At 54.6% G+C, this 16,155-nt stretch overlaps 1 protein-coding gene across 3 annotated transcripts in view; it reads right to left on the bottom strand.

Annotated features, from left to right (window-relative positions):
• TLN1 (talin 1) overlaps positions 1-16,155 on the bottom strand; it is a 32,017-nt gene that overhangs the window by 2,469 nt on the left and 13,393 nt on the right. For all 3 annotated transcript variants that reach the window (XM_082843027.1, XM_082843029.1, XM_082843028.1), the window contains 33 exons: positions 15,605-15,772; positions 15,120-15,414; positions 14,391-14,557; positions 13,405-13,533; positions 13,126-13,242; positions 12,910-13,023; positions 12,570-12,704; positions 12,275-12,403; positions 11,997-12,099; positions 11,651-11,859; positions 11,187-11,306; positions 10,784-10,981; positions 10,453-10,592; positions 10,176-10,269; positions 9,984-10,073; positions 9,747-9,869; positions 8,310-8,453; positions 7,660-7,821; positions 7,281-7,421; positions 7,006-7,187; positions 6,673-6,805; positions 6,354-6,455; positions 6,098-6,268; positions 5,863-6,012; positions 5,654-5,755; positions 5,455-5,574; positions 4,545-4,691; positions 4,208-4,374; positions 3,916-4,099; positions 3,700-3,825; positions 3,479-3,595; positions 431-616; positions 182-289 (listed from right to left, as the gene is read on the bottom strand). In XM_082843027.1, the coding sequence (XP_082699153.1) occupies positions 182-289; positions 431-616; positions 3,479-3,595; positions 3,700-3,825; positions 3,916-4,099; positions 4,208-4,374; positions 4,545-4,691; positions 5,455-5,574; positions 5,654-5,755; positions 5,863-6,012; positions 6,098-6,268; positions 6,354-6,455; positions 6,673-6,805; positions 7,006-7,187; positions 7,281-7,421; positions 7,660-7,821; positions 8,310-8,453; positions 9,747-9,869; positions 9,984-10,073; positions 10,176-10,269; positions 10,453-10,592; positions 10,784-10,981; positions 11,187-11,306; positions 11,651-11,859; positions 11,997-12,099; positions 12,275-12,403; positions 12,570-12,704; positions 12,910-13,023; positions 13,126-13,242; positions 13,405-13,533; positions 14,391-14,557; positions 15,120-15,414; positions 15,605-15,772 (4,773 nt within the window). The remainder of the gene's footprint in view (positions 1-181; positions 290-430; positions 617-3,478; positions 3,596-3,699; positions 3,826-3,915; positions 4,100-4,207; positions 4,375-4,544; positions 4,692-5,454; positions 5,575-5,653; positions 5,756-5,862; positions 6,013-6,097; positions 6,269-6,353; positions 6,456-6,672; positions 6,806-7,005; positions 7,188-7,280; positions 7,422-7,659; positions 7,822-8,309; positions 8,454-9,746; positions 9,870-9,983; positions 10,074-10,175; positions 10,270-10,452; positions 10,593-10,783; positions 10,982-11,186; positions 11,307-11,650; positions 11,860-11,996; positions 12,100-12,274; positions 12,404-12,569; positions 12,705-12,909; positions 13,024-13,125; positions 13,243-13,404; positions 13,534-14,390; positions 14,558-15,119; positions 15,415-15,604; positions 15,773-16,155) is intronic.

The following is a 16,155-nucleotide window of genomic DNA, read 5'->3' as shown; positions in this document are numbered from 1 at the left end:
GCTGAGACTGATGGGGCCCCAGTGGAAAGGAGACTTGGAAATAAGAACAGATTTGGGGAATAGATGGTGGGGTTGGGGGGGAGATTTGAACAAAAAATTAGAGAGCGGGGTCTGAGGCCTGTGGGAAGAGCACTGTGTGTTTAGGGAGGCTGATGTGAAGAGCAGACAACTCCCGCCTTACCAGCAGCACGTGGTCCAGCAGTTCCAGGTAGCCATTGGCACATTCCCGGCCATAGTGCAGGGCTCGAAGCCGCACATCAGGGGCCACTTCTGGGTGGTAGGCTGCTTCCTATACCACCGGGTAATATGTTAGCTTTAGGATCCTTTGGGAGCTCCCAGTCCCCCAAGTCCCTACAGTTTCTCCCTACCATGTTCTGCCCTAAAGCTGCCTCACTGCCTCAAACTTCTGCCTCACCACAAGGATGTCTACCTTGCAAGCCCGAAGCATATCTGCGATTGCACGGCGACTTAGATTGGCTGTGGCAATGACATCCTCCTGGCGACAGGAGTTCCCAGCGGCCACAGCCTTGGCTGTTGCCATGGTGATACCCTTGGTCATGCGGATGAAATCTTCCGGGGTAGAGGTCTTGGCAGGTGGCTCTGGGGAACAGAAGACCTGTTGGGGGTAGAACAAGAAGAAAAATTCCACAGTAAGTGAGGCTGTAAGATAGCACAGCAGTCATGTGATTGGTTTATTCATCCATGTGTTCACTCAACAAGCATTCACTGAATATTTATCATAGGTCAAGTGCTTGGAGACTTTCACACGTTCACAGCTAATATAATAGAAGGCAGCTGGTTGTCATTTCTGACTGAAGTGATCAGGGAGAACTTATCTGTTTGAAATTAAAGAAGTACCTCTGAGCTGGGTTTTCATTCGTAAAGAGAAGCCTTGACAGGTTGAGTGGTGAAGGTGGGCAAGGAGCCAGGGCTTAAGAAATATAGATAACAGGAGGGCTTTTTTTTTTTTTTTTTTGCGGTACCCGGGCCTCTCACTGTTGTGGCCTCTCCCATTGCGGAGCACAGGCTCCGGACGCACAGGCTCAGCGGCCATGGCTCACGGGCCCAGCTGCTCCGCGGCATGTGGGATCTTCCCGGACCGGGGCACGAACCCGTGTCCCCTGCATCGGCAGGCGGACTCTCAACCACTGCGCCACCAGGGAAGCTCTGGGAGGGCATTTTAGGTAAGTGGTAGAGCATGAATAACCAGGACATCAAGTGGGAGAGTATCAAGGAATGTTCCAGAATACACGGATGAAGGAGAAAAGATTGTTGGGGTCTTGAATATCAGAATAAGGAAGTTAGAATTTCATATAATATGTAAAAGTCATAAAAATATTTTGATGTATGTGTTCATCCAACAAATTACTAAAGATCAGCTACGTGGCAGATTCTGTGTGAGGTGCTAGGAATGCAATGGGGGATAAGGTAGACAAGGCCCTTGTTCTCGTGGAGCTTACAATCTGGTTTTGGATACAGATTATACATAGGTAAACGAGCAAAGAAACTAGACTGTGAAGGAAAAAAAGAGGGTGCTGTGATGAGAAAGAAAAAGGAAGTCCTTTTTCATAAAGGTGGTCAGGGAAGGCCTCAGGAGGAGGGGATGTTTAAGCTGAAGCCTAAAGGAGTAGAAGGAACCAGATGTTCAAAAAGCTGGAAGAGAGCAAGAGCAAGGGCCTGCAGTGGGCAGAGCTGAGAATGCAGTGGGCCTGGGGCCTGGGAGGGGAGGAGAGCAGGGGCCCTGGGGCCTGGGAGGCGATGGTAAGGAGAGTGGATTTTACCACAGACGCCAGGGCAGTCACTAAAGGGTTGTAAGCACTGAAGTGACATAACCTGATGTATATTTTTAAAAGATAATTCTGGGAATTCCCTGGCAGTCCAGTGGTTAGGACTTGGCGCTTTCACTGCCATGGCCCTAGGTTCAATCCCTGGTCGGGGAACTAAGATTCCACAAGCTGCACGGCACGGCCTAAAAAAAAAATTATTCTGGCTACCGTGTAGAGAGGATGGACTAGAGGGGGTGAGTGGAGTGGGGAAGCAGGGAGATTAGACAGACGCTATCACATAAACACAGCTAAGGACCGATGATGGTTTGGACAAGGTGGTGGTAGCAGAGGTGGGGCAAAGGGCAAATGAAATCTATTTGGAGGGAGCACTAAAAGAACTGCTGATGGGCTCAGATGTAGGGAACGAGAGAAAGATGTTAAAGCTGGGTTTCTATCTTTAGGAACTGAGTTACTAAGAGGTGCCACTTACTGATATGGGAAGATGAGGGAATGATCAGGTTTGGGAAGCAGAAAGTTAGGAATTTCAATGTAGACATCTCTAAGGAGAGGCGAAAACAGAAGATGAGAAAGATGAATTTAGAAGTTAGAAAGATGAGGGCCTTCCATGGTGGTCCAGTGGTTAAGAATCCGCCTTCCAATGCAGGGGACGCGGGTTCGATCCCTGGTCAGGGAACTAAGATCCCACATGCTGTGGGGCAACTCAGCCCACGTGCCACAACTTACAGAGCCCACACGCTCTGGAGCCCACAGCGAAAGATCCCGCATGCCTCAACTAAGACCCAACACAGCCAAATAGATACATAAAAAAAAAAACTTAGAAAGATGAGTAGGAAAGATGAAAGTGACAGAGACTGAAGGCAGGGACACCAGGTAGAAAACTGGCACAGCAGTCAAAGTGAGGGAGAGTGCTGCCAGTGGGTCCGGAGAGGAGGGATGAAAGGAAAAGAGAACAGAGGAGGGTGGCTGGCAGGACCTGGCGATGGCCTGAATATGGTGAGTAAGGCAGTGAAGTCAAAGATGACTGAGGGAACCTTCAGGACCGGGAGGCTGTTACCATCGTTAGTGGGAAGCAGCATGTCAGGAAGAACAGCTGGTTGGGAGGCACTGCATCTCGGTGCTGATGTCAAACAGGCAGTTGGAAATAACTAAACTCAGAATTGGAATTCAACTTGTTAGAGAACAATAAAGAGAGTGGTTAAACTTCCCAAAGAAGAGGACAGAGTAAGAGGGCGATATGTGCAGTTCTGGGAAGGCCTCCACGTTTACTAGGTTGAAGGTGATTCAATGACGACTACAGAAGAGACGCGGGAGGCAAGAGAAAAGCCAGTGTCAAGAAGGCCAAAGGAAGAAAGGCTTTCAAAGAGAGGCTTGCTAAGGGAGTCAACTGCTTTGAAAATGTCTGAAGAAGATGAAGGCCAAGAAGCGGCCACTGCATGTGGCAACTAAGAGGCCATTGGTGACCAGAGAAAGTGGGGGGATGAAAGGGAGGTGTCAAACGCTAGGGAGGAAATAGGTGAGGAAGGGGAAGACAAGAGTGCAGCTCGTATAAGAAGTCTGGCAACGAGCAGGAGACTGTGTATCAACGTGTGTGTGTGTGTGTGTGTGCGTGTGTGTGTGCGTGGCGCAAGTTCACAATCTATCACGACCCTGCTCTCCGACCCAAGTCCCCGATGCCCCAGACTTGCACTCACCGCCAGTTCCTGCCGTATGTGCTCAGTGGTTGCCTCCAAGGCCCGTGTGCCTTTGGTGGCCTCATCCTCCACAGCTTTCACAGTCTTAAGCAGTGACGTCACATTGGTCACCATCACCTGGGGAGCATCAGAGGAGGGAGGGAAGGAGGGATCATTTTAAGGAACAGGAGGAAGCACAATGATCCGCTCCCTCCCCAGAAGCAGCTCTCATTTCCTCCCACCTTGGCGGAGTTCTTGAGCTGCCACACGGCAGGGTCATCCCCAACTTTGCCAGCTGCAGCCTTTGTTGCACTGATGAGGTCTCCCAGGGCCTTGGCCACATCTTTCACTGCATTGATCAGCACCACCTGTGTGGGGGAGCAGAGGCTCTGGTCTGTGGGAAGAAAAGGGGGAACAGGAAGTGGTTCTGGCCAGAATTAGGGGTGTGAGTTGGATACCTGGGTCTCTGGGTCCTCGGCTCCCAGGCTGGCTGCACCCAGCTTGACCACGTCGGCGAGGCGGGTGATGGTGGCCACAGAGGACTGGGCAGCCTGTGCCAACTTCTCCTGGCTCCCAGCTGCGTTCTGCACCAGGACCTTGGTGTCCTCCACCAGCACCTTTGCAGTCTTCAGAATGCCCTCTCTGGGGGAGGGTCCGGCCCAGTCAGCTCTTCTCAGGCCTCCCCCGGCCCCTCCAGCCTCTGTGGCCCAAACCCCGCCCTGCCTCCATGAGGCCCAGTGCCCTCCTCACCGGTGGTCAGCGAAAGTTTCAGCGCCCTCTCGATTGAGTGTGCCAGCGGTAGCAAACATGATGGTGGTGTCGAGGTCGGCAATGATGCCGGACACAGCACTGGCTGCCGTGATGCAGGCCTGGGTGCCACGATTCCCGGCCTGGAGCGCAGCCAGCACGTGGGAGACCTGGGGGAGGAGAGTCATGTGGCGACTGTGGCCGGTGTCCCGTGAAAGGGAAAGGTCACCGGTGTCTGAGAGAAGGGACGGAGGAGAGGGCTGGGAAGGCTGGAGGAGGATGGGAAAGGCTGCAGGGTTGGGGAGCCTGGCCCTCAGTCCGTGGGGATGAGCTCGGTCACCTTCTCAGAGACTCGCCGGGCGCACTCTATGAGCTCCTTCTTGGTGTAGGCGTCACTGGGGCTGCACTGCAGGGCGCCTGCCTTGGTGGCCAGAGCAGCACAGCCGTGTCCCAGTTCCTGAACCCGGTGCTTGATGTGGGCACCTATCTGTGAGCAGGTGAAAGAGGGAGATGGATTTTACGAGAGGCGCTCGGGTACGTCCAGTGCGCTCGGAGGAGTCACTAAGGACCTAAGAAACCATGCACTGCAGACTGAGGAGGTAGTGAGAAAAAGCGCCCAGCACAGACTTGTCCTGTTTCACAGCCTTTAGTCAGGAGGCCACCTCCCACACATGGAAAATACTGGCCTGTGGGCACCAGCTGTGAGGACCTTGTTAAGCACGGTGAGGAGGAGGGGAGAAGCACTTCATGCTGGGGTATCTGAGTCAGAGGCCACGGCTTACAAGTTGGCCTGTGTGCGGTGCGGTTGTGGAGGGCTTTGGGGCTGGGGATTAGGTGTGTCACGCTAAGATCCATTTTTACTTGCTTTCTTGGAAAGCCAGGAGCTTAAGGAAGGAAGCGCTTCAGGGCTTTACAACAGAAGAACCAGGAAGGGAATACAGGCTTGCAGCACAGCAGAAAAGCAGCCACAGGCCCAGAAGAGGGTCAGCAGAGAAACAGCGGCAGACCAGGAAAGCTCTAGATCCTGGGCTGTCTCCTTTATGCCTGTGACCGAAGGCTTTGATGCTGTCCCTATGCGGAGCCCTGATCACTCTTTCGTGGAGTGGCCCTGAGGAGGAGTTCCCCTTTCTATGAAAGATCAGAGGGGGCGAGGGTGGGACAGCCCCAGAGGCTGACATGATAGAACAAGGGGCATGCCTCTGGGGTTTCCTGTGAGGCGCTGGGGAAGGTCACAACTGCCTCCGAGTTACCTCTTCATTTTCAGCAGCCACAGCTGCAGGCTTGGCCTGTGAGGCCAAACGGCCATAGTCACTGGTCAGCTGGTTAGCGAGAGGGCCCAGCTCCTCAGGGCTGGTGTTTGACTTGGTTACCTGGAGACAGTGGAAGAAGTGAAGTTATGTCCAAACTCGACTTTCCAAGAGCAGTCCTCTTCTTCTCTCCCAAACTCACCATCTCCTGAACGGTGACAGCAATGGCCTTGGCTGTCCGCACCATAGTTGTCTGGTAATCCACGAAGGAACCTTCTGGTTCACCCATTGGTCCTTCATCTAGCTAAGGGGAGAGAATGGGGGAAGAGGAAAGATTGTTGGTCTCTGCCACTGGGCTCAGGGACCCTGGTCCACAGTAGGCTCTGTCCATGGGCACCCCAAGACTCCAACCTGGTTGATGGCCTGGGTGATGGAGTCCACCATGCCGCCGACAACCCCGGCAGCACTGGCTGCCTCGTTGAGGGTGGCTGTCAGGTCCTCCACGGCCTCTGTCATCATCTGTACAGCCTCCTCCAGGGCTTCCTGGGTGTGAGCTGCTTGCTGTGGGGCAGACTGAGTGAGCTGGGGCCCAGCTGTTCCTGCTTCTCTTACTGTAGTAGCAGCCCCTCAACCCGGCCCTCAGTACCTTGGGGTTACCGCCAGCCTCCTTGGCCGTGTACAGCAACTGCAGGGCAGACTCAGCCAAGGTTTTGGTCTGGTCCAGGAGTGCCATCTGCTGAGGATGACTCAGGGTCTTGGAGGCAGCACCCACTGCAGCCAAGGTGAGTGGCTCAAAGTACTGGGCCATCTGGGACACCTGAGGCAAGGGTTTGGAATGGGTCAGCCGGGCCAGGTACCCTTGCTTACCCTATCCCGGTCTCCCCACGTGTCTCCCCAGGTACCTTGTGTCCCAGCTGGGAGGCTTCCGCCCGGGCAGCACTGGCCAGTGGCTCAATAAGATGGGAGATCTCCTGCACTGCAGTGAGCATCTGGGTATGCAAGGCCTGGGGAGGAAGCGAACTTTAGCTCTGACTGTGACCTGCAAAAGGACCCTCTAGTTGCACAGGACCCCACTCTTCCTTCCACATCCAACTAACTAACCCCCTTGGCATGTTCCATACCCTCGATGTTTCTATGAAGCCCATTCCCAGATCCCCCACCTTCCTCAAGCCTGCCATCGCTCCTCCCAGACACCTTTCATAGAACCCCCTTCCCCCTTACCTCTTGAGAGATTCCCTCACGGGGAGCAAGCTGCTGGCTGATTGCGGCAAGGGAAGCCTGGTCTAGGTCCCGCAGACAGCTGTTCAGAGCTGCAATGGCCGCCTCACACTCCAGCTGCCCTGGAGCCTTGTCCCTGCAGACACATCACAGGCTCCAACACCAAGAACGTCCCTTTAACATAAGGCTAGCCTGCCTTTCCCTGTATCCCCCGAATCTTGGACAACAGGTGTTCTCCAACACCATCCCATCTCATTGCACGTAAGTGCCCACCCCTCCATTCTGTCACAACGTATATCCCCCAGTCACACTGGTTCTCCAGCCCGCCCCCTGTACCTCATGCTTGTAATGAGCTTCTTGATGGAGTCTGAGACCGTACGAGAGTGGCCAGCCAGCACCGACCAGCGCGGGGGGTCCCGGGGATTGACTGCCAGGGCCCGGGCTGTCTGGATTAGGCCCCCGGCACTCTCCAACATTGTCTTGGCAGAGATCACGATGGGCTCCATGGCAGCCCGGCCCTGGGGAGAGGGGAAGCAGGGAGGTGAATCTCAAGACTCCTGGGAAGATGAAGCGGCAGACGGCCCATCCATTCTGCCTTCACCGGGCCTCACCTCGGGGCTGATCTGGGCGGGAACGCTGGAGAACTCAGGGTTGGACGCAAAGGCACTCAGATTTTCCACAGCCTCCAGCAGCGGGGCTGTTGCTGCTCGGCACTGCACACGGTTCTCCTCTGTGAAGGCCCCGTCCAGCGCCTGAAAAGGGAGTGATGGGGAGGCCCTCAGGACGGACTGTAGACAAAGGCGGTGCAGCCCAGGTCTCCCTCCTGAGCTTAAAGGGTGTGGGGAGAGGCTGGTGATGACCAGCCTGGATAGGACAGGCCTTGGGCTCAGGCACGTGGGATTTGGTAGAAAGCCTTAGGGAATGACAGGGGGTCAGGGGAGAGAAAACTGGATAGGTCAGGGAGAGGCTGAGAATTCAAACACCGGGAACCTTGATGGTCTTGACAAGATTGGCCGTGCTGTTGGCCACCTCCTTGGCCGATTGTACGAACTGGCGCTTGGCTGTAGGATTGGCAGTCCGGGCAGAAGCCAGGCGGCAACTGTTACACAGTGCAGACGTGTGTTTGGCCACAATGGTGGCTGCAGAGAGCACCTGAGGAGACAGAAACGTGGAAGAGCCACAATGAGGGCAGGAGGGAAGTGTCCACTCCAGGGAGCAGCCCCTTTCGCTTGGGGGATGTATAGCAATACCCTTGGAAGTCTAATTAGGAAAGACAAAGTCACCTGAAAAGTCAAGATCTGGGAGAGAGAGATACCCAAAGATGAGCATGAGCAGGGTGTGGGGGAAAGGAAGATGAAAAGCCGACACACTGATGGAGAAATAATAACAGGCTCTGTAGGAGAGTGAGCTCAAACATCCATAAAGAGGTGGTGAACTTGGCAGTAAGTGAAGGAACAATGAGAAGCACGGCAGGAGAAGACAATGACCCAGAGATGCTGTGGGTAGGGGGTCAGAGCTGGGGCCCCAACCTCTCCTTCCCCACATGTCCTGCATCTCCCTCTCCCCCCTCACAGGGCTGGTCTGTCCTGGCTCAGCAGCCTTTCCCAGGCTTGTCCATGGTGCCTGTCCCTTTGAGTTACCTGGGCCTGGGTGCAGCCAGGCTCTCCCAAACTCTGACAGGCCATCTGAATTGCCTGGTTTGCTCGGGCAAACTGTGTGGGCTCCACCAGCCCTTGCTGTCCAGCTTGGCTATTGGGGTCAGAGACGCCAACCAGATATGCAGCCTGGGGAGAGAGAAGAGGTGGGGTGAGGAATAAGGAATATTCCTTAGGTGGGACTCGAATAGCGATAGTGGGGACAAAGGGGAGCAGGGCTAAGTTTAGTGGCCAGGGTTCTATGTGAGTGGAGGTATATTAGCTAGCTATAGTTACACTATAAGAGGCAAAAAAAACCTCTCCTGTTTTGTTAAATTTGTTCAAACATTTCAGAAGATTAAAAAAGTAAAAAAAGAAAAAAAAAAAGGAAAGACACAAAATAAGGTTTTTATTAAAATTCTATATGTATGTATTTGTATGCTGAGTCTTAAGGTGAAAAGTACTGCTTACTGTAAGTGGCAGTAAAAAAAAGTTAGAAAGCCCCATACACACACACACAAAACCCCTTTTAGAGATAGTTGTAAAACTATAGAGGGTGTTAGGCTAATTAACACTTAACGATACCTCCAAGCTTCAGAGATTTGGAAAGGGGGAAGGGATGGGTATAATGGTTGCCAAAATCTGTTTTTGCTTGGAAGACCATCATAAGGTTTGATTCTTACTTCACCCAACACATGGTAACTTTGCTTTTTCCTCTTCATGCTATTCCAGAAATAAGTTAAACCATATACCGCAGGCCACCCAACAGAACAGGACACGGGGAGGTAGGGCGACTGAAGGAGCAGGATGATAGGCCTTCAGGGACACAGTCTGAGATGATGAGCTCTCAAGCCAGTTTGTTTTAAGGATTCATATACAAAAGCAGAATACTCTGAGCTAATAGGTCGTTTTACACTTCATAATGTAGAAAAAGGCAAAGTTAAGCGGTGACGCAAGTAACTGGAAATTTAGTCCCTGGTACTATTCTAATAAAGTAACAATTATGTGGGGACTTCCCAGGTGGTCCAGTGGTTAAGACTTCCACTGCAGGGAGCCCAGGTTCGATCCCTGGTCAGGGAACTAAGACCCCACATGCCTTAAGGCACACCTCCCTGCCCTGCCCCCCCAAGTAATAATTATGTGAAAATAATTTGCATATGCTAATCAGCACATACCAAGAAAACTGGGTCTGGAAACAGCCCAATGATTGGACAGTGTAACCATACCTCAAAGCACCAGGGCTCAGGGGTGACAGTGATCAGAACTGCTGGTGTTCTATGACTGCTGACAAATATCTCTACTTTAGGAGGGGGAAAGATCCCCAGTTTCCATACAGTTGGCTTTGCAAGCATAACTTTTTGAGTTTTCTGCAAGTGTGTCAGGCTGCGAGGAGGTGGGGGAGGGAAAGCAGGGGCATTCCAGGGACCATCTCAGGAGCATAACCTGTGCAGCTGCCTCGGTGAAGCCGCAGAGGGCCTTGGAGGCTGTGGCAATGGCCTCCCCAAACTCTGGCAGGTTTCCGTTCTTGGCATTTTGGGAGATGCCAGTCATGGCCTCACCCAGTACCTGAGGAACACAGTGTGTCAAGAGAGTCAGAGCCTGTCCTCAGAGGGACAGAGCAGCCCCCAGTTAGTTCCATCTTCCTGTCCTCCGCCCTCCTGGGTTCCTGGGTGCACTTACCTTTGAGTTTTCCATGACACTGTCCAGGCAGCCAAAGTAGGACATGTCATTGATGGGCTGGACTGGGTTCTCTAGGAGTTCCCGGACCGTCTGTAGAGGGGGAGGGTGAAGTGAGATCCAAGACACCCCCCTCACCCTCCAACCAAGAACCCTTTCCTCAACCTCAACCCCATTTAGCCTGACAGGGCCCACCTCCAATTCCCGCAGGGCATTGTCACACTCTTTCTGGCCGGGCGCCTGCTGGGTGCACATGGTGATAAGCTGGTTGATGCTGTCAGTCACTGCCCTGGGAGGAAGAGAAAGTCAAGTGAATGAGCGCAAAGGTCATCATTTCTGCATCCTGTATGTGTAGGAAGTCTAGTCATTTCTCTTTCGCCTGGAACAACTCCTAAGCCAGGGACTTCTCATGAGATGTCCCCTCCCCAGTCTCTTCAACATTCTAGGGCTGGGCTTCCCAGCTCCCACGTACCGGGCAGCTGCAGCCAGCTGACTCTTGAGGTTGGGGGCTGCAGGGTCTGTGGACAGGGCTTTGGCGGCCAGAAGAAGTTTGCTTGAAGACATGGAGATGCCCTTCAAGTTGGACACAACCTGGGCGCGGTCCTCCTGGCTCTGTTGAAGGCAAGAAGGTCAACACATTGTCCAGTCCTTTCTTATCTGTCTCTAAAAGGGATCTTCTGTCCCAGACACTCAAGTACTGCTAGAGACTGGGGAGGGGAGTGAGCCAGGAGCAGGTGAGGACTCTGTGGTCACAGAGATGCCTCTGATCTAACCCTCGAACAGGACCCAGTGCCTCTTCGTACCGGGGCCTGGCCTGCCATCTCCACACCAGCTTCCAGGAAGGTGCTGAAGTCCTGTCCGAATCGACCTGAGGCTCGAGCCAGGTCCTGAGGGGTTCCCCGAGAGGCCTGCACCAGTTCTGTGGCTGCCTGATTTAGCCCAGCAGCGGCTTCATTCAGGCGGCTCTGAGCTTCTTGAAAAGTCCCGGTGCTGGGGGGAAGCTGCAGGGTCAGAGACAAAGTCAGGTGCAAGAATGGGAAATGATGTGAGGGAGAGTCTGGTAGAGGAGCGCTGAGAGGTGGGCACAGAGCCTGGGGGCAATGAAAGGGGATACATCTGGGGAGTCAGGGTCAGGGAGAGGTCCAGAGGTAGAAGCTTGGAGTCCTTCATCCTCCCTGTGCTCCCCCCACACCCCTGTCCTCCTACCAAGTCACTCAGGAGTCGCTTGCTGGCATCTCCTACTGCTCTCAGGGCATTGTCCACATCTCGCTGACCAGGCAGGCAGCTGACACAGCGGTTCAGGGCCTGGGTCACTGCTTTGGCCACCTGAGGTGGGAAAGGAGACAGGGGTTGCCAAAATGGAAACAACTGGGAGATCCCCTCCTCCACCCATGGGAGACTCTGAAAGTGAAAGCAGAAAAGGGGTGTTTTAGCTGAATAGGCCAGGGTATCACGTTAGGGTATCAAGCGATGGTGACCAAACTTCCCCAAATGTGGCTTTCAGCTAGGCCCCTGCCTCAGTCTAGCTAAGACACTTCTACTAAGACTGAGAAGGAAGGGCGGAATCCAGAGAGGAGCTGCGGTGTCGATGAGACTCTTCCCCCGTCAGGGTGGGCCTTCTGATGGGATCTGGGGGAGAGGCAGGGAGTGGCCCTGTCCCAATACCTGACCTGCGCAAGCCGCTGCTGGCTCTCAGGGTCCCCTGGATGGCCAGCTGCCTTCTTCGCCTCCTCGATGAGGCTGCTGGCCTTATCCAGTACATCACTGGCTGTGTCAAGCACAATGGCTTGCACCGCAGGATCTGATGTCAGGGCAGCTACGCCCCTGGCGGCTTGGGCCAGTGACCGCAGCCCACCTGCCACATCCCGAGCTGCGATACCTGGGGAAACAAGGAGAGAGGAAGGAGAGGAAAAGGCACCGTCACTGCCAGGCCCTGCTGCCAGTGGCTTCCTCCGTACAGCTCCCATTCCCCCATCCTCCTCACCACGTGCCCCATTCCCAGCCCTGTCCATGTACCTGCGTAATTCTCATTGCCCTGGGCAACCTCCCCCAGCAGCTGGGCGATGGCGGAGCTCACTGCTTTGGTGCTGTTGCCCAGGTCCTGGGCACACTTCTCCATCTAGGGATGAAGGAGGAGACTCGGGATCAGGCGCAGGAGGAACTGGGAAGAGGGAACCTGAGCAGCTATTCAGGGACAGCTGGCAGTTTGAGTGAAGGTTCTGGGCAGCTCTGGGGCACGGGTGAGAAGGAAGACCTCAGGGTTTGAGAAAGAATGAGGTCTTTCGAATACCTACCGTCTCCCCAGGTAAGGGCTTAAGCTTGCCATCTCGAGCTGCTGCCTTCACTTCCTGCAGATCTCTCTCTAGATTCTGTACCACACTCAGAGCAGAATCCATCTCCAAAGGCCCACATGCTTCCTGAGCCTACAAAGATATGGGGGGCGGGGGGGGGGGTTGAGGTGTAGGAGGTACACTGTGTCTCATTCACGCCTCAGGTTACACAATTACCCATTTTAGGATATTCTGAACAGATTCTCCATCATCCTAGGACTCCCCCCTCATCTTCCAAAAAGGTAGCCAGCTCCTATACCTTCTGGGCAGCGGTGCGGAGTTCAGCCAGCGCGGTGCCAAGGTTTTTAGCACACTGACTCAGCTGCATGGCCGACGCCTGGTCCTGAACTGTTGGCACTGAGGCCTTCGCGGCTGCCACCATCTTCCCACCTGGCTGTTGGGGAACAGGTAGGCAGATGAAGTGTACCATACGCCCTCTGGGCTTGGGTACAGGGACTGATGACGGTCAGGATGTGGTGAGGACTGGGGCTCAGTACTGGGAGAGAGGCTATTGGCAGAGATTTAAACTGATTAAATCTAAAGGTCTCATAGAAGAGTGGGAGGGGTCTGGTCTGAGTGGTGAGCGGAAGATGCCTTGCCTGCAGGAAGCTCTGGCTGGCAGCGATGAGGGCTAGCTGCGCACTGGGACTGTCAGGCTGGGCTTGGCTCCCTCGGACGCCCTGCACCAGCAGTGGAATCTGCTCTGCCACAGCCTGTAGGTGAAAATGTCATCAGGGCCACCTCTCCGCAGGCTGGGGGAAAGTCCCCCATCTTCCATGCCTCCTCCCGCCCCCACGCGCTTCCTGGTGTCTCACCTTGCAGCTCTGCATCAGCTGTGGCTGGGGGCCGGCAGAGGCCTTGGGGGTGGAGGCTGCATGTTGGGCCGCAGCGATGGTCTGTGTAGCTGAGGCTGCAGCCTGCTTGGCTGCATGCTTTAAGGACAGAATAGTGAGGACGAGGCCCGGACATTCCTATACCCTGTCCCTGGCTTACCCTGCCCGTGCTATCCCCCAAGGAAACATCAGCGTCCCCACACATCCCTCCCAGTTTCATTCCTCCTAGAGCACCTACGCTGGCTTGGTTCCCAGCCTCACCTCCAGGCGCTGCACCAGCTTCTTCTTGATGGCATTCTGTGCAGCTGCGTTGGTCGCCATGCGGAGACCCTCAGCTGCCTCCCGCAGTCGCTGCTGCTGCTCCTCACTGTCAGGGTGGGCGGCTGCTCCCTGAGAGGTGGCGAGGGGACAGTTACCACACTGCGTCCCTGTGGACCCTAAATAAACTCTTCCCTGACCCCTCCAAACTCAGAGGTATCTTCCTGAAGTCATTTCTAACTACCCGCACTGAAAGGTAATCATAGTTGAGACGAGCTACCTCAGGCAGGCAAAAAGGAGCCTACAGGGGCTCTGGCTTCCGTCTGGGATGCTGAAATCCCTTTCTTGGGTAGAACTGTTTCTGCTTCCCCTCTCTGGGGAAGCAGCCATATTTCTTCCCCCCCTCCCCACAAAACACCACTAGCAAACGGGGGTGAGCAGGGCTCTCTGGGACAAGGATGCGGTTTAGAGCAGGGATCTCAGGGATGCCAAAGCAGGGGCCCTGGTTACTCCTGCAAACTGAAGAGCCCCAGAGCCCAGGGAGCCGGGAATCTACTGGCTTCTTCCTGACAGTCCTCTGCACCCTTGTGTCCCTGTGTCCCACCGCCTTGTCTTTCTCTGTGCTGCTAGCAGCGGATCCCCTGGGACTGAAGGCCCGCGTGCATTCACAGGAGACCAGGAAGCAGAGGGATTCAGGAAGCAGACAGGTGGTGGCAGCAAAGTAGGGCAAAGTAGGAACCGCAGGCCTTGGTCTTAGAGGAAGAAAAAGGGTACAGTTTCCTATCAGTCAGCAAGGACTCTGGGAGTCACACTGGCTGGAAGCGGGGCGCCATCCACTCACCGCCTAGGGGCGCATTTTTTCCTCAGTGCTTCTGTATTTGTTCTCTTGTATCTTCTGCTTTTCACCTCTCATAAGTGAGGGTGACTCTCTGGACCCTTCTACCTCCCTACAGGGCCCAGTCTGGGGGTGTGCACAGAAGGCTCTCTACCTTGGCAGCCTCCACCATCTTGGCTGTGGCATCGGCCAGGATCTTAGCGGCGCTTAAGAGCTTGCGGGAATTCTCCAGATCACTCTCCCCCTCGGCATCAGCCTTGATGGCATTGACCAAGTCAGAGGTGGCTTGGGCTAGGATGCGGGCCTGTCGCACCATCTCACCTGAGAGCGTAGGCACAGTCAGCGAGGGGAGCCAGAGACACTGAGAGGGTGTTGGGGGTGGAGGAAAGTGGTGCAGGCAAGGTGGGTAGGGCTTTTAGGGACAGTAAGGAGACACAGAAGTTCTTGAAGTGATTTCCCTGGAGTTACTGTTTCCTGGGTTTAGGATCTTGGAAAGGAACAGATTTCCTGGTGCGTTCTGATGGGAGGAGGGGCCGGGGGACAGTCTCCAATGGGCATTTTCCGTAAGTAGTCTTGAGAGGATGAGACTCTTTGTGAAGGATTTTGGGGGTTAGGGAGTAGAACGGGGATGGCTATCTCTTAATAATATCATTTTCCATCTTTTTTTGTGTACACGTTGGTATGTTCTTTAAATACACCAAGGAAGGCAGAGTGGATATCATATTCCTGCTTTACAGATGGGGAACTGGAGAGTTCAGAGATTAAACACCCAGCCCACTGTGCTGAGTGCTTGGTGGGGGGGTGATGGGTCTGCAAGGGAATTTCCAGTGGACTCGGGGAACCTCACTGGGATTCTCTGTCTTCCCAGGGGGGCTGTCCTTACCAGCATCACCCATGGAGCTAAAGATGTTCTCGGTGACAGTGAGGATGGTGTCAGTGGCCTGGTCATAGCGGCCAGCAGGCCCAGCCCCTGTGGCGTGGGCCCTCACGTGCTGCAGCAGCTCATTCAGGGCCTGGGTGACAGCTGTAGCCGCTGCTCCTACTCCCCGCAATAGCTGCCCATCCTCTGTGGCGGCCTGGGAGGCGGACACACAGCCCTCCACGGCTTTGGCCACTAGTCGTCCGGCCTCCACCAGCTGCTCTTGGCAGACAGGGGAGCTGATAGTAGGAGCCACCACCTGTGGGCAAAGTGAGTGTCAGAGATGTAGGCGAGGGAAAGGAGTCGTGAGGTAGGGGTGTCTGTGGTGTTCACAATAGTTATTAGGTTGGGTAGTGAGGCCTTGGGGGCCAAAGAGGTAAAATGAGAGGCTCTTGTGTGTGTGGTAGCATCACTCCTAGGCATAGGCTGCAGCAACCTTTGGGGCTCACCTTGGTACAGGCCACCAGCTGGGAGGTGGACAGGGCACACTGTGTTGCTGCAGCAATAACCTGGGTCTGAAGCCCTGAGTCCTCTGTTCGCTGGGCCACACTCTTGGCCTTGAGGACCAAGGCAGCTGCAGCACTTGCCACAGCCTTGGCTAGCTGCATGAGCACCTCCTGTGAGAAAACAGCAGTCAGCATGGCCTGAGATCCAGCTTGGGATCCACGGACCCTTCTCAGAGGCATAAGCTGTTTCATTAGTCCCACCGACTCCAATCACAGAACAGTGTGCGCAGAAGCAACCAGAACCTACCCCAAGCCCCTGCCTCGAGCACCAAGTGGGACAGAACCCCCACCAAGGAACAAACCCACACCGAGAGAAACAGTGTCTACACCAAAGGGAGAAACGCATGAGGCGGATACACTCGGACGGCAATGGGGAGGGAGGGTGGGCAGCGCTGTTACAATGGGATGGAGGGAGGGGTCCCTCCCACCCCCAGCGTCTTTTCTCCATTTCTTCTCAATCTTGGTTGGAAGCAGTCACCCTGGAGTCTTGGGAA

The sequence above is a fragment of the Leucopleurus acutus genome, assembly GCF_964270905.1.
Source record: "Leucopleurus acutus genome assembly, chromosome: 7".
Taxonomy (NCBI): domain Eukaryota; kingdom Metazoa; phylum Chordata; class Mammalia; order Artiodactyla; family Delphinidae; genus Leucopleurus; species Leucopleurus acutus.
Note: the sequence above shows the minus strand (reverse complement) of the source record. Positions and strands in the feature narration are given on the sequence as shown.